Here is a 27,380-nt window from a genome sequence, read left to right as displayed (position 1 = left end):
ACTTTGTTTCTCAGACCTATCTTAACTCTACTCTTTCCTTTTTTAGTGCTGACAACTGAAAAGGCCTGAGGCTTTCTCTAATGAATGACTTATAATAGTTAAGGAAAAAAAATCCCTTTTCAGAGCCACTGTCCAGCCCCTAGGTTGTCCTGTCAAGAGTTGTAGTTTATATCTGTCTCTGTGTGCCCCTTTTCTTGGGGCACAGCTCTTTTCCAGTGTTCTGAGCTCAGCCAACTCCAAAAGTCTCTGCTGCTTTTCTTTTCCTTTTTTTCTATATGCCCTGCCCCTCTCTGCTGGGAGACCTCAGGATTCCTTTCTTGCTTGCTCTGGGTTTATCTGTGCTCATAGCTTGTATACAGCATTCCAAATTTGTTCAAGCTCCAAATTGGAGCTTGACTGAGCTACCTTCCCTTGCTTTAGTAGAGACTACTGCTTTTTCCCATGAGCAAGTATCTCCAACTCAGCCTGCCATGCCAGTGAAAGAGGGGTGCAAGCCTCTGCAGTTTACAGGTTTACTTGCAGTTCTGTGCTGTGATCTTGGCATTTTCACTCATTCCAGCCTAGTGTATGATGTGTGTTAAGTCCTGTATGTCCCCCCAAACAATTTTTCAGACATTCCTGGCTATATAGTAGATGCTCTAGAAGAGTAACTAAATTCCATACCTCCCTACATGGCTATCTTGCCTTACCTCTCAAAGATGCATTGTTAATATTGCAACATGTTAAGGATAGGGTAACGGAAAACTGGTTAAAAATAAGTTCAGTATTTATAACTAGTATATCTCTATATTCATATATTTAAATATCTCACAAAATTAAAGACTGATTTTTTGAATTCTATTAATAAATAGTTATGCTTTTATTTATGTAATTCTGGGCAGCAAGAGATTTTCAGTTTTTTATTTTAACAATTTGTATTCTTCCAGGCAGTGGTTTCATAAATGTTACTAAAAAATTGACTTCTGACATGGTTCATTTTGGGGGCAAACATTATGGATATGAGCAATGTAATTCATGCATATCTATCTAGTGGCTTTTGGAAAATTTTTAGGTGGTGATTGACCCACATTCTTAATTTTAGAAAGTATTGATCTTTATGCTGTGCTGGAAAAAAAAATGTTATGTATTTGGACATCAATAAATATTCCCTTTACAATCTCCTTGGCCTATATCATAGAACGGCTAATTATTGAAGAGCAAAACAATTAACCTTATTCATTAAATTACATCGAGCATTTGCAGAGATGAAAACACAATATTCATTATTCAGTACTGTCATAATATGATTAGTATTCAACCTTGAGTCTCTACTGAGTGTTGTAGGTTATTGAGGGTTTTAGATATTGAATATAGTGTTATTTTGTTTAGAACTACAAGTAAATTTAATTTTGATCATTTACACTAATTTTAGTAATCAGTTCAATTTGTAAATTTCCATGGAATTCTAATTCTGTATGTGGAAAGTAAATCATGACAAACCTATTCAGGAATAGATATAATTAAAGTAAAAGTTCATTTTAACATTTATATTGTTGCAATAATAAAAATACATAGTTTGTGTAGAATTTAGAGAGATCAGATGTTTGAGTAAAAACTGCTCCTGTATCATGACATCATCAGGGTCAAAATATTATTTCAAACGTTCTTGTTGATATTAAAAATAAAAGGTAGATTGAACATTTGCATATTTGAATGATTTAAGCATGTTTTCTGACCTTCAAATCTTTTAAGAAATTATATATAAATATCATGCACATATATATTTCCTTCTCTTGTAGAACTCATAGTTTACTAAGAGAATAAAGATAATAATCAGATACTCAGGCTGGTAAAGGAATTTTCAAGTTTTTAAAAAGTGAAAACTGAGTGCTCTTAACACTTTGACCATTAAAGGACTCACTGAAGGAATCATGCATACACAGATTGTTAGACATGGAGTCGTTGTATTGCTTAGCTTCCTTATTTACTTTAACATGTAAAATAATTGAGGCACAGGGTCACTGAATGACTTCCTGAATGTCACCAGGCAAGTTAGTGTCAGCTGTGGGGCTGGGCTTAGTATTCCACTCTTTTCTTTATTCCTTACTCTAATTAAGAAGACTGATTACCATTTTTAGAGATTTTTACTGATTACCTAGTAATGAGAAAAATCATCTTAAAAGCCAACAAAAGTAATTTTGTAATTGTGTAAACACATCTAATTAGTAGATAACATTTTGAGTCCTTGCTATGTATTAGATATTGACTTTAAAGTGCTTTACAGAAATTATATAATTTAATCATCCTGACAGTCTTATGAGTTAAGCATTTTTGTTATCCCCATTATAGTTAAAAATGAATAATCTCTAAATTGCTTTAAAATTTTTAAACTATACTCTATTCAAATTTTATCTGGAATTGAAAATGAAGCCAATAATTGATTTCTAGTTTATGAACTAGCGTAAAATTATATAATGACCCTTAAAATCTTAGAGGGTATTCATTTTTTTCACTTTTAAGCCCTTATTTAAAAAATCTTCATTTGTGGAGTCAGCAGTGAATGAAGTCAAGTAGTTCCCTGGCCTTAATAGAACTTTAGTCTAGTGTGGGAAAGAAGTAACCAAGTAAACAAAGTAATAATTCATTTTAGTTCTAAGGAGAAAATAAGGACGAATGCTGTGGGAGAGCGTACTTGGGGGATTACTCAAGAGCTATGATAGATAAAGGTTTTTTTTTGCGGGGTTTTTTTTTTTTGTTATCATAAATAAGTCACTATCTCATATAGCTCCGCAGCTCACATATTTTATTGTGTATTTAGTGTATTAGGTACTTTCTCAGCATTTACATGAACCATCACATGAATATAAGTAAAATACATTTTAATGCTATTTGAAATCTATTTAGAAAAGAATAATATATAGAATGCTTGAAAATGTAGAATGTTGGAGAACGTATACAGAGCAATATACAAAATGTTAGCTGATACTTTAAAAAATCATATGGAAATACTGACTCAACTTAACTTTATTAAAATTATGCCTTTTGATGATTGTGAAAATTGCAAAAGTATAGAAATATATGGGAAAACAAGTATACAAAAATACCAAAATTTGAAACCTCTGTGAATGCTAATGAAATAAAACCTCACAGGAAATAGAAAGCAAATTGAATTTGACCAATGAACATTTTTATCAATTAGCTGCCCACCTGTCTCTCATAAATGTAACAGTACTAGGAAAAGATCAAAAAAGATCAAGAAATGTTTCTCATAAAAGTTTATGGAGCAAATCACTGCAATATTGAAGCATGTATTTTACTGCTAACTGCATCCAAGTCTCAAGAAGCTCCCCTAGTGGGTGCTTTCATAAAAGGGATATAGTGAAACTTGCTTTGGAACAGAGGTCTCATGTTCTCTAGGCTGCCGTTTAAACCTCATTGGAAGGAATACAGAAATTCATTTTAAAGTGAGTAAGTTTGGAGTAAATTTGTGACAAAACTGAGGCTACCTAAAACACATAATTTCTTGAGGAGCACATGTATGTCATTCTCCATTTCATATGGAGTAGGTGAATATAAAATTAACTACAAGTGATGTCATCACAAAGCAAGGATCTTCAGGAACACTTTTACGAAAGACTGTAGGGCTTCTTTGTTGCAGTTGCAGCAGTTTGAGTTATGAAAGATCATGTATGGGAAATATTGTGTGTGGTTGTTAGTTACAAACATGTTTGTCTTTGTCTTGGTAAGAGATGAGATGTATGTGTGGGGAAGAGAAAAAGGAAGGAAAATTTTCGTTGTTTTGATGTATGTATCTTTTTAACTTCTGAATAATTTAAAGGAATTACTTACTTTTAACGAATTAAAATTTAAAAAGACACCCTGCGTTTTGTTTTGGACATAACATGGGAGCATGTGGCATAATTTAGAATTTACTTTAGTAAAGAATAGCTCTTCGTTTTTTTTTTTTTTAACATAACCTTAATATCTTTCTACTCTCTCAGAGGCAGCAATGATTATAAATCACACTGGAAAAAAGATAGATTTCTAACATTAGTTATTTGATAAGGGGATGTGAATTGTCATTCTTTTATTCAACATGCATTAAGCTCTTACTGTTTGGAATCATTGCTCAAAGTACTGTTACTGAATAAACATGAAGATTATTCTAGTGCCAGAGTATATATATTCTTTCCAATTAGAAAGATAGATAAACATAACTTATCACCTAAAAGATAGTAAAAAGTAATATTGTCCTTTTCTCCTTAATTATTTTTGTTCACTGTTAATTCGTTCATTTGTTCGGAACCTTTTAGTTATGTACAGTTTAAACTGAACACAACTGAAGATATTTAAATTTTTGATCGTTATACGTCACCTTACTTTTGTTAAATGGTAAATTACAGTGTTGTTTAAATTAAGCATTAAAATTTGTATACAAATTGCTAACAGAACAGACCAAACATTTGCAAAATGATTTTGAACACCTGCAAGTGCTATGAGAATATTTGTGACGCTATTTCAATCTTAAGGCAGAAATACCTTTATGAGGCTGCCCATAATTTGTGATTAATTTTAAAGTTTATGTTTCTCCATGGAGACAAGTTGATGTGTTGGCAGTTCTAGAATTATGGTAAAACAATTTCTGCATTTGTCTCAGCTTGTAAAAATGAAATCCCTTTCCCTCACTCCCCATAGGACCTTTTATCTAAATAGACTGAATGTACTTTTAAGTCTAATTCTTGCTAATGTTTAGTTCCTGTTCTTTCTTAATTTTTATGAACTAAGTATACACATGAGTTATTACAGACTGCCATCCATTCTAGGTAGGAAGTGGTATGTGTCCAAGAGATTTCTTTTTAGACTTGTTCTACTGTAATTTACTGCTTCCTATATGACTCCTTTAGATCATTTGCCCCAAGTGCATCCACAAGTAATGAAAAGTTTAAGTTCATTGCAGAATCTCCCAATGAAGACTTTACCAAACCTAGACACTGACATAATGGAGCAGCCTGTGGTTCTCTCTTTGTCAGTGTCATACTGAAATTGTGAAAGGTCAGGTGAAACAGGTTTCATAATGTCACATTTTCAGATCCCATAAATTATAGCTATTGAAAAAGGACTCTTTCTCTTGCGGAGTTTGCTTGGTGAAGTTGTCCCCACTACAACTGAGCGACAGAGTACTTGGGTGGCTCAGTGGTAAAATGTTCCCCTTCCACATGGGAGACCTGGGTTCAAGTCCCCAACCAGGCACTTAGAAAAAAAAAAAAAAAGTGAGCGATATGATTTATAGAGAAGCTCATAGCGTGAATGTGTTTGTTCCCGAAAGGCTATTACACGTGCGTGGAAGTGATCTTCACACTGCGGAGACAGGTTGGGTTTTACATGATGGGGGTATATGCGCCCACTCTGCTGATTGTGGTCCTTTCCTGGCTTTCCTTCTGGATCAACCCCGACGCCAGCGCTGCCAGAGTGCCCTTGGGTAAAGTGTTGCATGCTTCTCTTTCTCTCTCTTGCTAAGAATTTCTTGTATCTTTGGCCTAAAGAGCCAGTTATTTTGAAACAATGACTTGGAAAATTGATGACAACCTATTTTTGTAGGCTTCCTTCAGCAGTTGATATTGAACTAGATTTTCCCACGTTTATACAAATTCTTTAATTAAGTTGGCATCTTTATGGATCCTCGGGGTATTTTAAACAGTCGCACAGTCACTTATTCTACCTTGTCTGCCATGAAATAATTATTAATTCATGGTTTTTGTAGATAACTAAACTCTGAAATGCCCTCTAGGGCCGAAGTTGAACATGAGTAATTATTATGGTGGCAATCTTTCTAAATAATATTCTATTCTATTCCATCCTCTTAAACCACGTAGTAGGTAATGTGATTTCTCTTTTTAAAAATTGCTTGCCAATTTGTTATTGTTAGTGCTCTGTGATACAAAAATACCTTTAGCTCGCCTTTGGAAAAAGATGTCTGTATAAGATTTTAAAAGTTTTATCTTCACGAAACAATCATGAGCCCTACCTTATGGGTAAAGTGAAGAAACTTCAAAAACAAGCCATTGTGACCGTAAACTTTCTTTGAAGTGTTTTAAAATTTTTTTATTACTATGTGTTTGTGTGTTTGTGTTTTCTGAATATCACCTGGAACTCATATGGGTAAGACTGTGACAAATCTGACCTCTTGAGGGATGAGTGGTTGCTGCATTTCATTTTTTTCTTTCCTCAAAAAGGCCTAGGACAAATCTTACTCCAGACTTATTGGAGGAATTAAACGAAATAGGGATTTTAAAGTGTAGGATACCAGAGAAGAAGCAATAAAAGTGGAAATTTGATCTGAATAATAAATTTGGTGGTTAAAATCTAATAAAAAAATCACAATGACTAAATCGTACCTTAACAACTGAAAATGTTGGAAAATTTATCCTAAAACTTATCTGTCTGTAATTAAGAAAATGACTACTGATAGATCAGTTGATTTCTTCAACTGTATATTGTACTGGGAAAAAAACCCAAAAAACTAAATTCTCAAACCTGTAAAAATATCATTCATTTCTCTTAGTCAAATGTTTATTGGAAGTATCTTACTCTCATGCAGGGATGTAAATTTAATAATCAGTCATCCAAGAGTATTTTGAAAACATCCCAATTCCTGAAGTATTCTTGAAGGATTTTCCTCTCTGTAGCCCTGTCCAGGGCAGGGCTTCTCAAACAAGGTCCCCGAGCTGTTGCCTGTTACCTAGTAGATGTGTTTATGGGGCAGAAGTGTTTCGTGGTTGGAAGTAAGTCTCTAGAATCAAACCTAGGTTTTAATTCCAGCTCTGAGTTTACTTGCTGTGACACAAATAACAAATTTAACCTCCTTAAACCTCACTTTCCTGAAATGTCAACTGGGCCAACAAAAATACTTAAGGGGCAATTGATAGGACTGAGATAATGTGAAGTCCATATTACACATTCAGGAGTTGATATGCCTTATTTATAGATGGCAGTTTTCAAAGCACTTTTATACATTTTGGTTCATTCACAAACATTTGTTGTGTCCCTACCCTGTACTGAAGTACTGTTAAGAATCTGAGAATATAGTTAACAAAATAAATAGTAAAATAGATCTTAAATATCCTTAGCCTTTATGAGTTTGTAGGCTCCATTGAAGAGACATCAAATATAATAAATGTCTGTTGCATAATATATAAGATAGTGATGTGAGCTATGGATTAAAGAGAAAAGTGGTTGGAAAATTCAGAGCAGGGTACTACTTGTCAGGAAAGACCTCAGTGAGAAGGTGGTATTGGATAAAGACATGAGGAGGTGAAGAAAGGATCATATACATATCTTGGGAAGAGTGGACCTGGAGAATGATCAAGAGCAGCATTCATGAGGCAGGAGTGTGTTAGGTGTGTTTTGGAAACAGCGAATGGCAGCCAGTGTGGGTGGAGTAGGGTGAATGGAGGAGAAGTAGGAGATGAGGTCAGAAAGGTAATGATGATGAAAGACAGGCCTTAAAACATGGGGTTGAGAGCTTATAATTGTTTCTGTTTTCTCAATAAAAGAAGAAACAAGGTCATGGCTACAAGTGTGATTTGTGTGTTTGAAGGGAGTGAAAGTAGGAATGGACATTCTGAATCCATACATTCGGAGTGTATGATAGGATTATGGACTGCTTGAGGTTAATGATTATAAATACAGAGGGAGATCAGCCAGCATGGTGGCATGTTTTTTTGTAGCCATACTCGTTAAAAGAAAATTAGAGGGTAGGGACTTGTTTATGTTTTTGAGATTTATCCCTGTTCTTAAATTTATTAATGTTTGATTTTGTTTTATTGATGAGTAGTGTTTTCATAGTATGGATATACCACAGTTTGTTTTTCCATTCAAAAATTGATGGACATTTGGGCTATTTCCAATTTGGAGCTGTGGCAATTATGTTGCCCTGAATATAGTTGTACAAGTTTTCTTGGCCATATGTTTTCATTACTCTCAGATAAACACCTAGAAATGAGATTTCTGGGTTGTGTGATAAAAGCACATTTTCCTTTTACAAAACACTGCCATAGTGTTTTTCAAATTGGTGGTACCATTTTGCAATCCTACTGTTATTTTTTACAGCTTCACCAACATGTTTGTGGTTGTTGTTTTTGGCCTTCTTGCATTGGGTAAGACCTCAAGTGAAATGCTGGACAAAATTCCTGAGAGATACCTTCCTAATTCTAGGTAGAAATAATAGAGCCATTCACTTTGAGTGTGATATAGTTGTAGATTTTTCGTAGATGTCTTAATCAAATTGAAGGTTTTGCCTTCTGTTTCTAGTTTGCTGAGAGTTTTTATCATGAATGAGTGTTGAATTTTGTCCAATATTTTTTCTGCATACGTTAAAATAATTATATGGCTTTCCTTCTTTATTTTATAAATATGGTGAATTAATTATACTTATTGATTGCCAGATAAACTCCACTTGGTCATGTTTTTCTTCTCCTCCAAGTCAGTTTCACATGTCTCTACTGGATTAATGTTACTTAAACATTGTTTTTATAATGCTATTTCTCTTAAGTTTAGTTTTTTAATATTGTCTATGAAATTTGGTATAAAATACATTAATAGTTTTTCAATGCCCTCTATAATCTGACAGTATACCTCATTTCCTCATGAAGTTTGTATTATATCAGGATAAGCATTCAGGTGTATAACTAAATTGAATACACATTGATATGGTCTATGTTATTGATAAACATGAAATATTATGGAAACACAGAAATCTCAAGGAATTATGTTTGATTGATAGGTTGACTCATAAAATTTGACTAAGAGAATTGAAGTATTGACTTTGAACAATGGTTTACCAAAATAATGCCCATGGGTGTAATTAACTGTAGTTTAGGGCAATGATTGATAAGATCTTGGATTTTTATCTTACTTTTCACTTCAGTGTTAGAAAACATTGAGAACTGCATTACATATAAAAATATAGTTCTATTAATTAGTTTTTAGTTTTTCTCAGGACCCAGAACAATTATGCTAATGGTAATTTAGATGCTTAAGTCATTACATGTCTAAGTAATATTGTTTTCATTTGCAGAAGTCATTGCATTTTTCTGAAAGCCTTTCGTTCTACCAGAGTCACTTAGGCCCTTATACATTTAAAAACCTGAGACATTTCAGAAGCTATATTGACTCTAACATAATGCAATTGATGAAATATATTCTTCATTGTTTTAACTATGATTATTGATATTAATATAGTGGGTACCATTTCAAGGGAAGGAAAAGAAAGCCAACTATATCTTTAGTTATTAGACCAATTTATTCATTAATGCTCAGAGGTAGTCAAATCTAAGAATAAGAATGTATACTCAACCCAGTAAATGAAATGAATCCACAGAGTTGCAGCTGACCTCTTTCCAACTTGACTTAAAATGAAGCTCCCTGGACCCTGAGTGAGTGTCTTTCTGATCAGTGTGTGCCAGTTGGCCACGTCTCTCCATTTTCTTCCCTGTGAAATATGAAGGGAAGCAGAAAGAGAGGAGAAAGGTAGGATGGGAGGCAAGCACTAAGAGAAAGAAAAGGAGAGAGACAAATTATCGTAATCTCTCTTGGGGTTTTACAAATATGTTCAATATTACATATAGCAGAGTTTCGTTTCTTTCCTTGAAAAGATGGAATCATTTATTTTCCTTAAAATGATCAGGAATGTTCCCTATCTTGTCTTCGTTTTATTTCTCTTATTGTAAACGTTATCAGAAAATTGCTTTCCATTCTTGTTCTGATTTAGTTGCTCATGTGATGATACTGAGCTCTGTAACTAAATCTGTCTAAAACGAGATGAAAAATGAAATAATCTCAGAATTCTCCAGCTTCCTTAGAGATATTATAGAAGAGTTTAAACATCTTAAATGTTTAAACCAGATGCAAATTGTTTTCCTACCTGATTTAAATTCCTTTTTATTTTAAAATATGGCATTTACAAACATCTCCAACAACCATCAATAATCCCTACATTAAAAATGTACATATTAATTTTTCTTACCTCTTTGAGCTTTACAGGGATTTGGTGAATTGTGCATGGTCCATTGAAAGTTACTGGAGAGATTTAGTCAAAGAGTGATGAATGAAGAAAATTCCATAAGGGTAAAAGAAACTTACTTCTCATGTCTGTTTTTGCAGGTATCTTCTCAGTACTCAGCTTGGCATCTGAGTGTACAACCCTCGCTGCCGAACTACCCAAAGTATCATATGTGAAGGCACTTGATGTGTGGCTCATTGCATGCCTTCTCTTTGGGTTTGCTTCATTGGTGGAGTATGCTGTTGTTCAGGTAATGTTGAACAACCCCAAACGAGTAGAAGCAGAAAAAGCCAGAATTGCTAAGGCCGAGCAAGCAGATGGGAAAGGTGGAAACGCAACTAAAAAAAATACCGTGAATGGTACAGGAACTCCTGTTCACATTAGCACTTTGCAGGTAAGAATGAATGAAATTATCCAACCAAATAATTTACCCCATTCTTTCTGCAGCATCAGGAGAGATATACTTTTTCCATGGGTGTAAACATTTGAAAAAATTGGTATTTATTTGTTTTTCTCTCCCAGATGGAAAGGAACTAAGCACAGCAAACGTTTCTGGAACTGAAATAGAAAACATTCAAAGTGCTTAGGCACACACTACTTAGGGAAAAAATTCAACACCTTATTAAGTTTCTTGAGACTTTCTATTGGGTTTAAGGTTAAAACTGTGCTTTGATGGGCAACATTGAATGTGGAGATTTTGCTAGAACTACAAATCTCTCTAGTTTTTTCCTTTGACAAACCTTACTGAAAGGCCAGAGAACTAATGGGGGAAGTACAGGCTTTCTGCCAACACTGAAAGCTGGGGGAAGCCTGTGATCTTGATTAAAACACTCACCTCTTCTCCATGAGGTTAGAGAGCTTTGCATATAACATAACAGGCAGGATGCTTATTTATTGGATGCCTGGCCCAGAGGGAAACTGTGTTTATAATTTGAGATCTTTCTAGCCCACCAATGAAATGCTGGTGAAGAACTGGATAGGTTTTCATCCCTTACCCTTGCTTTGTCACTTGTTCGTGGGTCTAACAATATTGGGCAGTGCCTCTAGATTCAGGTAATAATAAATCCTGGAGCAACAGGCAGTTCTGTAGATTAAGGTGAGTTGTCCATTTACCTCAAGAGTGCTCTCATTGATGTGTTCTGATTGGGAAGACCAATAAGCCAGAAAACCCTTTCCATTGAGCTAAGCATGGTAAAAACTACAAGAGAATAATAGGCCCATGCTGTCCTACAACTCTGAAAATCTTGCCTTCTCTGCTTATATTCCTGCCCCCCTCTACGCTGTTTATTGACCAGCACTGCTTCCCTTATCTAGAATGCTAGACAGGTATGCCAAATATGTATGTTAAATATAAAAACAAGCAAACTGACCTTATATGGTAGTGGCTGGGGCCTTTTATCCTGTAAAGTCATTGAATTTAATTTCTGAGTCTAGAGACAAGATCCTCTACAAATCCTTGACTGTTACCCTATGGAAGGGTTTTTCAGGCCATCTACTACTCTCATGCCCAGATATTCTTCGTGAATAAAGAATATAAAAATATTAATGCAGTTATTACAGCCTCAAAGAAATTGTGTCTTTAACTTCTACATCTTGGGACTTACTCCAAACTTTACAGACCTGCTCTTTGGACTTTCAGTGTTCATAAAAGCTAGACATCTGGTATACCCGTTCTTTTATCGAAACTTGGGAAAGATGAACAGCAGACAGATTTTAGACTATTTCTTAGACAATTTGAGTATTTTTTGACATGTGCTGTTCTCCCACTATCTTCTAATTAATGAAACCTTCATCATTTTAGACAAAGTCTGTTATCTGCCTAGATGGCACCTTGAATGTTCATTTAAACTTACTGCTTGTGAACCTCTGAACCCAGATTTCTGAGTGTCAATTACAGAATTGATCAAGAATAGTATTTCTGAGTCTGGTGTTGAATTTTCTGGGCCACTTTCTCTTTAGCAAGGGCATTCATACTATGCCTAGCAAAATGTTTGCAGTTCTCAAATAGATTACCTCCATGATAGTGATGGTATCTGGTGATGCCTGAGGTTTTCTTGCTATGACTGGTAACCAAACTGATTATTATGGGCACGTGCCAATGTCCAAAGCTTTTCTTATATTAGTGGTAAGCAGGCTTCAGTTTTCTACCCCTATGTTCACAATACCAAACCTCAGGAAAGCGAAGGAAATTTCCTGGTCCCAGTCCTTTTGACCCAAGAAGATTGTTCACTCCTGCTTGATTCTGGCTCAGTTCTGAAATAGACCCTTTCAGTCCCATGGTGCAGACATCCTGTTGCAAAGATGACCTTTTTCAACTGAATTTTCTTCTTCCAACCTGAATGCTCCGTGGGATATTGTCACATTGAAGCTATCAATTCAGCCTCAATGAGTCTTCTTCCCATTCTTTTTATGGATGCCTTTTGGATATGGCACATATTTTTATTAGTTTACAATAGCACCTATCCTTCTCACAAAGTGCACAATGCTATTCTCCAAGAAGATTGAACTGCAGGACTCAATTATGCTTTTGAAAAAATTAAACTTTTAACTTTGAGATAATTATAAATTCAACATGCAACTGTAAGAAAGAACACCCTTTACCCAACTTCCTCTAATGGTAATATCTTGTAAATTATAGTACAGCATCACAGCCTGAATATTCATGTTGATTTAGTCAACATACATTTCCATCACTATACTAGTCCCTCATGTGCCACCCCCACTCCTTCTTTAAGCTCTGGCAACCACTTGTATATTCTCTATTTCTATAATGTCATTTTAAGAATGTATAAATAAAACCATACATACCTTTTGGGATTGGCTTTTTTCACTAGCATAATTCTCTGGAGATTCATTCAGGTTGTTGTGTGTATCAATAATTTGTACCTTTTTATCATGGAGTAATGTTCCATGGTTTGGTTGTACTACAATTTGTTTAACCATTCACCCTTTGAAGGACCTCTGGATTGTTTACATTATTTTGCCTATTATGAATAAAGTTGCTATAAACCTTCATGTACCCATCTTTGTGTGAACATAAGTCTTCATTTCTCTGAGAAAAATGTCTAAAAGTACAATTTTTGGGTCATATGATAGTTGCATGTTTAAGAAACTGACAAACTGTTATACAAAGTAGTTGTGCCATTTTACATTCTTACCAGCAGTATGTGAATGATCAAAGTTCTCTACAGCCTCATCATTATTTGTTATTTTGTTGTCTGTCATTCTGATAGATGTGTAGTGATATTTCATTGTGGTTTTAATTTGCATTTACTTAATAGCTAATGATGTGGAACATATTTCCATGTGTTTATTTGCCATCTGCATATCTCTTCAATTAAAAGTCTCTTCATGTACTTTACCAATGTCTTAATTGGACTGTTTGCTTTTTTACTGTTAAGTTTTGAGAGGTCACTTATGTATCATAGATATTAGCCCTTTATAAAATATGTAGTGTGCACATATTTTCTCCTATCTGTTGCTTGCCTTTTCATCATCTTACAATGGTTTTTTGCAGTGCAAAAGTTTTAAATTTTGATGAAGCCCAACATATAAATTATTTCTTTTACAGATCGTACTTTTTGTTGTCAAGTCTAAAAACACATCGCCTAGCTCTAAATCTTAAGGATTTTCTCCTATTTTATTCATAAACATTTATAGTTTTATGTTTACATTAAAAAATGTCCACGGTCCGTTTTGAATTAATTTTTGTATAATGGATGAGACTTAGGTCAAGGTTCTTTTCTTTTGGCCTATGCATGTTTATTTATTGCAGCACCATTTGTTGAAAAAGGTATTTTTTTTCCATTGAATTGCTTTTGCATTTTTGTCAAAAGTCAGCATATATATGTAAGTTAAGCCTATATCTGGGCTCTCAGTTTTGTTCTGTTGTTCCATGTGCCAGTTATTCCACCAACATCAAACAATCTTGATTATTTTACCTCTAGGATAAGTCTTGATTTCTCAAGATTGTTCTTGATTCCTCAACTTTTTTCATCTTTTTCAATATTGTTTTAGCTAATCAAGTTCCATTGCATTTCCATATAAATTTTCAAGTCAACTTGTCTATGTCTACTAAAAATCGTTCAGGGATTTTAATAGGAATTTCAATAAAGGATTGATATCTTTACTTTATTTGTCTTCCAATTTATGGATCTGCATGGTTCTTCCTTTATTTAGGTCTTCGATTTCTTGAATCAGTTTTGTTTAGTTTCAGCATAAAATTCCTTTACATGTTCTATTTTATTTGCACATAAGTATTTCATTTTTGGGTGAATGTAAATGATATTGTATTTTTGGTTTTGATGTCCACATATTCATTACTAATATATTAATATGCAATTGATTGTCCCTGAATCAAGACCAGCAGTTTGATGGAGCTGTTGGTTTCAAGCAGGAGCCTAAGGAAATGTCTTCCTGGGCTGTTGGCCATTGCAGAACTTTGAAAATGTTATGGTCAATTCATTAGAAAGAAACATCTAAGTCATTGCTGGTAAATGTGACCTGATATTTATTTGTAACCTTTATTAAAGCTGGGAATCCAAAATATAGGCATCCTTGATTTGTTCATTAGAATTATAACACGGTTAAACCTAACTATTACCAATAACCACTGTGTAAAAATTTTCCATCCAGAACAGTAAAGTAGTTCTGGACTATGGAAAAAAATATGCAATTGATTTTTGTATTTTTATTATGCATTCTGCAACCCTGATGAAACTACTTATTATATCTAGGAGTTTTGATGATAGATTTCTTGGGATTTTATACAAAGACAGTCATGTCACCTGCAAATTGGGGCAATTTTATTTCTTCCTTTCTGATCTATATTGCCTGTTGCTGCTTCCAGTACTAAGTTGACTAATAGTGGTATGAGTGGATATCCTTGTCTTGTACTTGGTCTTTGAGTCTTTCACCATTAAGTATGTTAGTTGGAGATTTTGGGTAGTTGTATCAATTAAGTTGAGAAAATTCTCTTCTTTTTCTAATTTTTCTAACAATTTTTTATCATGAATGGGTGTTGAATTTTGTTAAATGGTCTTTCTGCATTTATTGATATGTTGATGCGACCTTTCTTCTTTAGCCTGTTACCCTGATTGATTAATTTTCAAATATTGATTAATTTTCAAATATTGAAACAGCCTTACATTCCTGTACAAAATACACTTGGTCATGGCTTATAATTCTTTTCATATATTGCTGAATTCTATTTGCTAACATTTTGTTAAGGATTCTTGCATCTGTTCATGAGAGATATTGGTTTCTAACTTATTTTTTGCTATCTTGAGGTGATTTTGGTATGACAGTAATATTGGCTTCATAAAATGAATTGGTAAGTGTTCTCTCCTCTATGATTTCCTGAAGGAGATTTGTAGAACATTTGTTAATTCTTATTTAAATGCTAAGTAGACTTCTCCAGTGAAAACATTTGACCCTAGAGATTTCCCTATTGGAAATTTTAAGATTATGAATTCAGTTTCTTGATTAGCTGGGAAGTTCCCAGCTCCCCGTTCAAGTGATCTATTTTATGTTGAGTGAGTTGTGGTAGTTTTTTTTTTTTTTTTTTGAGAAATTTCATCTAAGTTATCAAATTTAGAACACAGAGTTGTTTATAGTACCCCCTTATTATCTTTTTTGATTTAACATGTTCTGTATTGATATTCACAGTTTCATTCCTGATATTTGTAATTTTTGTTTTCTCTCTCTTTTTTCTTTTTAACTTTTTTTCTTGTATAGTATAAAATATATACAAAGCAAAGAAATAAAAAAGCCTTGAAACAAGGCACTCTTCAACAAGTGGTTACAAGACACATCACAGATTCCAGAGTTTGTCATGGGCTACCATATGATCCTCTCATATTTTTCCTTCTAGCGGCTCCAGAATATAGGAGGCTAGAAGGCTTAAATACTTTTTTATCATAACAATCAACATTTTTCCCTCTTTTTTTTTGTGAACAATAACATATATACAAAAAAAGTTATAAATTTCAAAGCACGGCACCACAATTAGTTGTAGAACATATTTCAGACTTTGACATGGATTGCACTTTCACAATTTTAAGTTTTTACTTTTAGCTGCTCTAAAATACTGGAGACTAAAAGACATATCAATTAGTGATTTAGCATTCATATTCATTTGTTTACTCCTGTCTTCTTTGTATAATTCTACCATCACCTTTGATCTTTCCATACCTCTGTTTGGGGTTGTTTGGACTATGGCAATTCTAATTTTTTTCCTATTGGAAGGGCCTGTCACTAATATGGGGTAGGGAGATGGAACTATCTGATGTTCTGGAGAGACTGGGCCCTCTAGATTTCAGGACTTATCTGAACCAGGGACCCATCTGGAGGTTATAGATTTCTAGAATATTACTCTAGTGCCTGGAACCTTTGTGGAATCTTATATATTTCCATGGGTGTGCTTTCAGTTTGGCTGGAATGGTCCTGGTTGGGGGTTGGTAGGTTAGGACAGATAGCAAGGTCTACCTGAAGCTTGTGTAAGAGCAACCTCCAGAGTAGCCTCTAGATTCTATTTGAACTCTCTCTGCCACTAATGCTTTATTACACTTCTTTTGGTCAGTATATAATTGTTGATTCTCCGGTGTCAGGTCTGGATTCATCCCTGGGAGTCATCTCCCACATCACCAGGGAGACTTTCAGCCCTGGATGTCATGGCCCATGTAGCAGAGGAGGGCAATGATTTTCACTTGCAGAGTTTGACTTAGAGAGACTGAGGCCACATCTGAGCAACAACAGAGGTCCTCCAGAAGCAACTTTTAGGCATGCCTATAGGTAGTCTAAGCTTCTCTGCTACCTGCATAAGCTTCACAAGAGTAAACCTCATGATTGAGAGCATGGCCTATTGGTTTGGGTACCCTTGAGGTTTGACACAGTATCAGGTGATTCCCTGATGGTAAGGTTTAATAGTTCCATATTCTTTCTCCCCTCCCTCAGGGAACTTTGCCAATACTTTTTGATTATCTGCTTAATATACTCTAGGATGTTTTCAGGCATTACAATAATCTATACAGGATTAAAGGATTCTGTGCTTCCTGTGTTTCAGTTGTTCAAATGAGCTATAAAGATAGGTTGAATTAGATTATGCATTCCAGAAAATTTCAGTTCCAGATCAAAGAAACCTTTCTTCCATTGGTCTCAAAGAGTATGTGTGGTTCTAAAATATAGACATTGTCTTCCTTACCCTTATGTTCTGAATTACTTTAACCCCAACCTGTTTGGCTTCATTTTTATCTCTAAATATCAGGTTAGATGTATAAAACAGTCTCTCAAAATCCAGAAAAAATTATCACCACTCCGGACTTAATGTGTCTGCTTTAAAAGCTTTAAATCTATGCCCCTGTTTTCTTATAATCATTTTCTAAATGTGCTATACCATTGTTGTTTTTTGTTCCAGGCTTATTTTGTCTCACCAAATGTACTGCATACTCATTCACATCGTAGCATACCTCACAGCATTGTTCCTTTGTGTAGCAGCACAACCTTCATTTATAAGTATACACCAATGTTCTCCGGTCTACTCCTTCAGTGCACCCTGCATTCGTCGGGCATCATGTCTAGTGCCCTAAGTCCACTGTCCATCAACGTTCTCATTGTTCCCATGAGCTAGAAAATCAATAAACGCACCCTCACCAAATAAGAAATCTAAACCTCCTCTTAACTCTTATCCCTCACCCCATTATTTACCTCTGCTGTTGCTATGGTAGTGTCTCTCTCTTTTTTTAATGCTAGGTTTTACAATATGTTTTTCGGTTTTATTTACCTTTTCAAAGAACCAGCTCTTCATTTCACTGATTTTCCCGAGTATTTTTCACTGTGATCAGAGGAGACACTATATGATTTTAATTCTTTTAAATTTGACAAGGTTTGTTCTACATCCCAGTATATGGTTTATCTTAGTATATTTCAGGGACACTTGAAGGCAATGCATACTCAGTTGTTGTTAGAGTGTTCTATAGAAATGTTGATTAAATTCTTTCTGTTGATAACGTTACTGAGTTCTTTATACACTTGCTGATTTTCTGTCTGGTTGTTCTATCACTTGTTGAGAGAGGGTGACTGCAGGTTCCACCTACAATTGTGGATTTGCCTTTTTCTGTTTTCATTTGTGTATTAGAGGGTTCTCCAAAGAAAGAGAACCAACAGAATATGTATATAACAAATTTAGTATAAGAAATTGGCTCCTGCGACCATGGGGGCTGCAAGTTTGAACTCCATAGGCAGGTTGCAATCTGGAAATTCCAGTAAAGGTGATATTGATGCCCTTAATTCAAATTCCCTGGCTAGAAATTCTGGCAAGAGTGAATGTTGAAGTTGAGATAGAAATTCTTATAACCTCTGAAGCCATCCATTTTGACTTTTAAGACTTCCAACTGATTAGATGAGGAGATTACCTGCATTGCTGAAGGCAGTCTACCTTGTTGATTTGGAAAGTTCTCAGCTATTATTTCTTTGAGTACCTTTTCATCCTTTCTCTTTTTCTCCTCTCTTTGCAGAACTTCAATGACACAAGTATTGATTCTTTGTTATAGTCCCACAGATCCTCGAGTCTCTGTTAATTTTTCAAGTCTATTATCTCTCTGTTGTTCAGATTGGATAATTTCTTTTATTATGTCATTTAGTTCATTGACTCTTTCTATTTTTTCCTGTTGCATCCCTATGTGGAGCTTTTATTTTGGTTATTGTATTTTTCATTTCTAAAATTTCTATTTGGTTTTCCTTCAGATATTTATGTCTTTACTGAGGCTATTTTTCCATTTGTTTCAAGCATGTTTTTAATTGCTTGCTGAAATATTTTTATCATGGGCGTTTTAAAAATCTTTGTCAGTTAATTCAAACATCTCTGTCATCTTGGTACTGACAACTTTTAGTTGTCTTTTTTCAGTAAGCTTGAGATCTTCCCTGGTACTTTGTAAGACTTGGAGTGATTTTCACATTTTCTTTATATTTAATGATACCCTGATTCTTGTTGAATCTTTTGTTTTAGCTGACATTCTCTGAAATCTCTCTGCTAAGGGAAAGATGAGTGTTGCTTCTACTGCCAGGTAGAGGTAGAAGTCCCAGTTCACCACTCAGTGAGGCAGAGGCTTGTAATTACTCCTGACTGGGTTTGGGAGTTCCCAGCTCCCTTATGATCTCCACTGATGCTGCAGCGTGGGTGGCCTTGTTTCAGCTTAGTGATGGCGAAAGTCCTTTGTGCTGGTTTGAGAGGATTATGTCCCCTAGAAAGACCTGTTTTAATCCTGATACATCTTGTGGAGGCAGTCATTTATTTTAATCCTTATTCAATTCTGTAGGTTGGACAAGATTAGATTATTTCCTTGGAGATGTGACACACCCAATTGTGGATATTAGCATTTGATTAGAGGGCAATGTGACTCCACCCATTCCAGGTGGGTCTTGATTAGTTTACTGGAATACTTTAAAATAAGAAGCATTTTGAAGATGAAGAAGGAATATGCCCTTGGGGATGCTTCATGAAACAAGAAGCCTGGAGAGAAAGTTAACAGATGTCACCATGTTTGCCATGTGCCTTTCCAGTTGAGAGAGAGAAACCCTGAATGTCATCAGCCTTTCTTGGATCAAGGTAACCTCTTGTTGGTGCCTTAATTTGGACATTTTTATTGATATACTTTAATTTTGTACGTTTTCACAGCTTTAGAACTGTAAACTTGCAACTTATTGAATTCCCCCTTTTAAAAACCATTCCATTTCTGTTACATTGCATTCTAGCAGCTTTCAAACTAGAACATCCTTATTATGTAGTAGGCCTCTTTCACACCCTAGTGTGAAGGAATAGAGATGTGTTTTTACTCCCAGGTAGGGGTAGAAGTCTAGGCTCCTTACACAGTTTCCATTGACACTGCAACCAGAATAGAAGACCTTATTATTTGTCAGCAGAGATAGAAGTCTTGGCTACCCACTTGGCCTTCTCAGATACCACTTCAGAGAAGTGAAACTACCTTCCTTTTGAAGGTGGAAGTCTAGTTTTCTACTTGGCCTTTGCTATCACTCATTGGATGGGACAAGAATTTATTTCTTTGGTGTTTATTGTCAAAAAAGTTCCTGTATTGCTATGCTGTCTTTTTACTTTTTTCCATGACTAGAGAGTCAGGCTTTTGTTGGAGGCTTTTTATGTCTGTGCTTTTTGGCATTTCTGGGTACCAGTTTCTTCAAGTTCAAGTTGGAGAGATAAAAAGCAAAAAGAAAACCTAGGGGACCCACCTCTGTGTCAATCCTCAGGCCCCGCCATCCTTAACTTTTCTTGCTACTTCTGTCCAATTTTCAGAGTCTACTTATGTTTGTTTTATATATAATGTCTGGATTGTTCATTGTGCTTAGAGGAAGGAATCGGACACAGTATATATACTCCATCTTCCTGGATGCAGAAGTCTCCTATATGCTTTGCAAGGCCCTTGACATCTCTTGGTACCTATAACTGCCTACCACACACTATTAGTCAAGTTGACATATCAATGTGCTACTCTTAACACTTCTATAAATGTTGTAACTGGTCTATCTACTGAGTCATTTCAGGCCTATTACATTCTTATACAAGGAGTACACATTTTCAGAGAAATTATGTCTCCTTTTCCCAATATTTCCTCTCTGTCTCTGTTACCACCACCATCTTGGAAGCCACTTAGTACCTTGAAGTGCTAAGGTCTGCTTAAGGGCATTCTTTAGGATACCAAGGAGTTGGCATTTGAAGCATACCACCTCTCTGCAAGAAACTCTGTTTCTTCTTCCGAAACATACATATACATAGTTCTCTATGCCAGAAAGGGAAGGAGGATGTTTAGTTTCCTAGGCTGCTGAGAGCAGATACCATGAAATGGGTTGCCTTAAATGATGGGAATTTATTAGCTTATAGTTTGGGGGCTAAGAAAAATATGCAAATTAAGGTATTATCAAGGTGATGCTCTCTTCCTAAAGACTGGCTGTCAGTGATCACATGACAAGACACATGGTGGCCTCTGTTGGTGTCTCCATTCACTTTTGTGCTTCCTTGTTTGAAGCATCTTGGTTCCATGTTGCATGTGATTTTTCCCTCTCTCCCTTTTTCTCTCTCTCTTCATCCCATTTATAAAGGACTCTAGTAAGAGGATTAAGACCCATCTTGGGCCATGCCTTAATGGAAGTAGCCTCATCAAAAAGTCGTACTTACAATGGGTTTATCCCCACAGGAATGGATTAGCTTTAGGAGCATGATTTTCTCAGGCACATACAGTTCCAAACCACCACAGAGGAATATGTGAGAACCTCACATTATATGGAGGTGTTCACTCCCTGAGTTTTAAATTCTTTCTCTCCACTTAAGTCTCCCTATCTTTTACCACTCCCTTATGTTTCTAGCCCACTAATCCTCTTACCCTCCAAATTGAACCCTAGTTAAGATATCTGGAGACAGAAAGTAAAAATGTTCTTTAGAGCAGGTGCTTGACTTCTAGTCATGCCATAATCAACTCAATTCTTTGTTGTGTTAAGGGGCTTAGATAACTACAGAAATTTTCTAGTAGCACAAGGTAACAATGTGCAGATGACTTTGTAATCTTAATATATTCCACTAGGTGGGCTATTGATGGAAGGAGACTCATTACAATCACATTTTCAGAGCACTGTGCAACATGTGTAGATTATTTTTGAGTATGGATATGAAGGGCAAATAAGACCCATGAAATATTAGACTTAATTATGTTATTTTAATTTTCAAGCATTGAAATAATTATACAATGAATAAAAGTTCAACATATTAAAGAAAGTATTTTAATTCTCTACGTTTTTATAGCTGCTAATAGAAACATACATCTCTGGGATTTGAAACTAATAGACATTTTGCAGGAAAAGACAGTATGATGTTTAAAAAGCATGATTAACATATTTATGTTAATCTCCATAAATAAACATCACTAACTCTTATTATTGCTTAAAGAAAAAAAATACAATTTCCAAAGTAAAATTTGTATCTGTATTAGTTTGTTAAGCTGCTGGAATACAATATACCAGAAATGGCGTGGCTTTTAAAAGGGGAAATTTAATAAGTTACAAGTTTACAGCTCTAAGGTCATAAATATGTCCTAACTAAGGCATCCAGAGAAAGAGGCCTTGGCTCAAAGAAGGCTGATCTGGGAAGGCCCGTGGCTGGCGCTTGCAGGTCCTTATTCCCCAATCAGTTGCTTCCAGCTTCTGGTGCCAGTGATTTCTTCTTTAAGTGTCTGCGGACATTCACTTAGCTACCCTTGGACAAAACTCTGGGTTTCACCTCTTAGCATGGCATCTGCAGGGGCCAGAGATTTCTTCTCTTCAGATTCTGGCTATTTCCTTGCTTAGCAACCAGTCTATATCTGTCTCAATCCCCAAACGTCTACATTGGCTCTGCTCTGTTTGGCTCTAGGCATCTCCAAACATGCGTGCCTCTGTCAGCTCCGAAACAATTGTTTGTAAGTGTCCCTATGGCTCTGAAGCTTTTTTCAAAATGGTTGCTTTTTAAAGGGCTCCAGCAAGCAACCTCACCTTGAATGGGTGGAGACACATCTCCACGGAAACCACCTAATCAGAGGTTACCACCCACAATTGGGTGGGTCACATCTCCATGGATAAGCAAAAAGCTCCCACCCAGCAATATTGAATGAGGATTAAAGCACATGACTTTTCTGTGGTACATAATAGTTTAAAACCGGCACAGTGCCCATCTAATATTTGTATCCCACTACAGGCTTCAAAATAAGAATGAGTCTAAATATAGCTTAATTTTAATGTACACATCAAACTTGCCTGAAATGTATAAGATTCATAAATTGATAACATTTTTACATATTGCCATATGAAAGAAAATATAAAAATACAAATTAAAAAATTGTTATATTTATTAAATTTGGTGACCTTGCTTTATTATATACTTATACTTTTAGATTTCAAAATGTGTATGTTTTGGTATATTTTGTTTTTCAAAAGATAAATTTTGCTGAGTAATTTCAATCAGAAGATGTGTCATTTAGTTTTAGAGAAAACAACAGTAATTAATGAAATTATAATGAAATTTGGATTGTAGAACCTTTTTTTATTTTATTAATTTTTTATTAGAGAACTTGTGGGTTTATAGAGCAATCATGCCTAATATCCAGAAGTCCCATATACCACCCTATTATTAACAGCTTCCATTCACATGATACATTTGTTACAACTGCAGAAAGCACATTTTTGAAATGATACTATTAATGAGAGTGTATGGTTTAACTTAGGGTTGTCTGTGTAATGCAGTACCACAAATTATTTTTTTTTAATTTTATTCTTGTAACATAAACACAACCTAACATTTCCCCTTTCAACCACATTCAGATACATATTTTAGTGCTTTTAATTATTTTCACAGTGTTGTGCTACCACCCCACCATCTATTACAAAAACATTTCCATCATTCCGAATAAGGGCTCTGTACATTTTAAGGCCTAACTTCCCGTTTCCTATCCCTGCCTTGTCCCCTGATAATTTATATCTAGATTCTGGATTTGTTTATTCTAAATATTTCAAATCAGTGAGATCCTACAATATTTGTCCATTTCTGTCTGACTTATTTCATAATATCTTCAAAGTGTGTTGTTGCATGCATCAGGACTTCATTTCTTCTTACACCTGATTAATATTCCATTATATGTATATACCACATTTTGTTTATCCATTCATCAATTGATGACACTTGGGTTGATTCCATTTTTTGGTAATAGTAAATAATGCCACTATGAACGTCAGTGTGAAAATATTTGTTTGAGTCCTTGCTTTAAATTCTCCTGGATATATACCTAGCAGTGGAATTGCTGGGCCATTGGTAATTCTGACTCTCTGAAGAATCACCTAACTCTCTGAAGAATCACCAAAGTTTTTCACAACAGCTGCACCATTTTACATTGCCACCAGTAATCAGTGAGTGTTCCTGTTTCTCTGCCTCATCTCCAACACTGGTAATTTTCTATTTTCTTTTAGTCACTCTAATGGGTGTGGAATGTTAATTTGTGGTTTTGATTTGCATTTCTCTGATGGCTAATAATATTGAGCATGTTTGATGTGCTTTTTGGCCATTTATATATCTTGGGAGAAATATCCGTTCAATCCCTTTGCCCATTTTTAATGAGGTTGTTTGTCATTGTGTTAAGTTGTAGGATTTCTTTGTATATTCTGGATATTAAATCATTGTCAGCTGTGTGTTTTCCAAAAAATTCCTTCTATTGTATAGGTTGTCTATATATTTTCATGGTAAAGTCCTTTAAGGCGTGTAAGTTTTTAACTGATGAACCCCCCACATTACTCAAACAGCACTGGAAAACTAGAGCTTAAAATGTGGTCTGTTCTCTCTGGAACAATTATAGAGAAATGCTTGTGTAAGAACATGCAAGTACGTGTGTGTGGAGAGAGAGAGAGAGAGAGAGAGCATCTTATTGCTGAAAGTGGTCTTTTTAAAATTCAATTTGGGGAAATTAAGAGCAGGAGAAATTGGAGTTCTGGAAGTAAATTTAAAAACTGTATGATTTTCCCAAAGTCACATTTAAAAAATTTACATTTTACTTTCTTCCATGATTTTCTCAATGCCTTAATCTGATCCTGTATTTTTGCCAGACATTTTTGCTAGGCACAGTGTATAATAATAACAACACTGTATTTAACAGCAATGAGATATATGTGTATATATATACATATATATATATATTAGAATGTGATTAAAGTGGGAAAAGTTAGATTGTACATGTGGTGGCAGAATAGCATATTAAAAAAAATCACACTACACAAACAATGAACCCCAAGTTAAACCATGCATGTATAGTAAATAGCACAATCTTAAAAATGCGCTCTCATCAATTGTAAAAAATGTTCCACCAATGTAAGGTGTCAAAAACAGGACGGTATATGAGAGTCCTGCATGTTATATAGAATTATTCTGTAAATCCATAACTTTTCTAAGAAAGAAAAAAATAACCTATAAAAAGTGTATTCTCTAGTATACATCTTGTTATGTAGGTAACATGTCAGAGCCCTAAATGTTCCAGCAACCCTGATATTTAATCAGTAAATTATTTTGTTAGTCCTTTGTAGCACAAAAAATTATCTGAAATTTGGAAAAATATCCTTTTGAAGAGATATGTTTTACAAGGAGAAAAATTCTAAATATACTGTGTTGTTAATTATTTTATTCTCAGGTTGGCGAGACCAGATGCAAAAAGGTTTGTACTTCTAAGTCTGATCTAAGATCTAATGACTTCAGTATTGTTGGAAGCTTACCAAGAGATTTTGAATTATCCAATTATGACTGCTACGGAAAACCCATTGAAGTCAACAATGGACTTGGGAAATCTCAGGCAAAAAACACGAAGAAGCCACCCCCTGCCAAACCTGTGATTCCAACAGCAGCAAAGCGAATTGATCTTTATGCGAGAGCACTGTTTCCTTTCTGTTTCTTGTTCTTCAATGTTATATATTGGTCTATATATTTGTGATAAATCCTTTCCATTTATATAAAATAAGATCCCATTTCACTGCCACCACCTCCATTCATAAATGGCAATCTGTGAAATGTTTTGCATTTTCTTAGCAATATATTGCATTTGGATGCCATGCGATTGTCATAAACATGTGGCAACTAAACTTTGGCAGCATGACCCTGTAATAGCTGTGCTCTAACAATGACATAGATATGTATAGCATACATACTGCTTTAGGAATAAATGAAGGGCAAGCATATGCATAAAAAAATCCAAACACTCTCTTCAGTTAGTGTAAAACTGCAAATACTTCAGATAATTCTGATGATAAAATGATGTGCACGCTGAGTCTTGTTAAGGTCATCATTCTAATGTACGTAGCGTTTCAAATTTCCTTCCTTGTAACTTTCAGAGAAAGATATCTTATTCTTGTATAATTTTAGATGGTATTATCACAGATTAATCTAAATTGTATTACATATTGTTAAACTTTGTAAGTAGAAAAATATCAGTTATAATTATGTGGACTTTGTGGAGAAATAAAGTTCTGAGAATGACTAATTTCTAAAAGCAGTTCATTGTGCATTGTGCCTGTGCTGTCAAAATGCAAAATACTAAAAACACTGAAAGCATGTTTGAAACAAAGGGAAATTTTAGATTTACATAAAAGCATACCGAGTCCTGGCTTCTGATAAAGTAAAAATAAAGGATAGAATGCATTGATTAAACATTTAGGAGAAAAGAAAGTCAGTTTAATCCACTTTAAAATCTGAAGATATTTTCATTTTGTTGCTACAGAATACACAAAAACATAGTGCCTTAGGAAGAGTAATAAATATTTTAAATTGTGCTATAGTAGAAGATATGAGATTCACATCATTTTTATGACGTCAAGGAAATATTCTATTATTAAAAGTAATGAGGTAGAAAAAAATCCCTAATCTTTGAAGTATTTTTAATTTCATTTTGTTAAAATAGTTACATATTTGCAAGTATAATTTAAAACTTTTTCTCTGTATTCACATTTTTCTTATTTATTTAATATTTTGACATTTGTTAAAAACATTTAAATGACTAATAAATAGTAACTTTCTGTTCTTTTTACCTAACAGGAAGCAAAGGAATAATGTTAGACCTCACTTCTACTGGTAGTTTCTTTTCTGCTAAAATTCTAGATAAATGAATTTGTTCCAATCTGAAAATAAGTACATTTTCCAATTAATATTATAGCCAGTATACCTTTTTATTTCTGCCACAGATGTGATTAAAATGATCGATAATTCACATGACATAAATATAAAGAGCAAATAAGCATATTTACCTAATTTCGAGGATTGTGTTGTAGCTGAGAGCTTGTATGGCCAATTCAATAAATAAAATGTGTTAAGAAATACTGTTTCTATAAATTGCCGTAAGTGCTTCAGTTCTATTCAATTTATTGAAGACTTTTGTGTAATTTTTTAAAGCATCTCACTGCTCACTTAAGTTTTGAAATGGTATATAATCTAATTCTCTGCATTCCTTCTCTACCTTCTAGTTGAAGCAACTTGGACTTAAATAGTTTGCAAATGCTACAAAGGATGCAATTATTGGATTTCAGTATCTTATTAATGACAGAAGGGATCCCTCAGGGCAATAACATTTTAATAGGTAAAATAAATAGAACTTAAATCTTTAAAAATTTTCATTTGTAATAATTTTGTTTGCTTTAAATCTGTCTTCTTGATCTTAACAAATTTCATTCATATCAAGAGGTCTGGTCTAAATACAGAAGGTAAAGTGGGAAATATACCATATGGAAGACAGGGCTCACCTATAGGAATTTATTTGTAGAAAATAACGTGAATGAATTC

At 34.6% G+C, this 27,380-nt stretch overlaps 1 protein-coding gene and 1 non-coding gene across 4 annotated transcripts in view; both read left to right on the top strand.

Annotated features, from left to right (window-relative positions):
- Nucleotides 1–26,084, top strand: part of GLRB (glycine receptor beta) — a 111,703-nt gene extending 85,619 nt beyond the window's left edge. For 2 of the 3 annotated variants that reach the window (XM_077139692.1, XM_077139693.1), the window contains 3 exons: nt 5,306–5,458; nt 10,141–10,433; nt 25,246–26,084. In XM_077139692.1, coding sequence (XP_076995807.1) covers nt 5,306–5,458; nt 10,141–10,433; nt 25,246–25,542 — 743 coding nt within the window. In that variant the 3' untranslated portion in view covers nt 25,543–26,084. The remainder of the gene's footprint in view (nt 1–5,305; nt 5,459–10,140; nt 10,434–25,245) is intronic. The other variant, XM_077139694.1, reaches the window with a different exon arrangement.
- Nucleotides 14,385–14,519, top strand: LOC143666433 (small nucleolar RNA SNORA2/SNORA34 family). Its single transcript, XR_013167631.1, has one exon. It is a non-coding gene; the product is annotated as a small nucleolar RNA SNORA2/SNORA34 family (small nucleolar RNA).
- Nucleotides 26,085–27,380: the final 1,296 nt, after the last annotated feature.

Source organism: Tamandua tetradactyla, chromosome 22 (genome assembly GCF_023851605.1).
Source record: "Tamandua tetradactyla isolate mTamTet1 chromosome 22, mTamTet1.pri, whole genome shotgun sequence".
NCBI lineage: Eukaryota > Metazoa > Chordata > Mammalia > Pilosa > Myrmecophagidae > Tamandua > Tamandua tetradactyla.
Note: the sequence above shows the minus strand (reverse complement) of the source record. Positions and strands in the feature narration are given on the sequence as shown.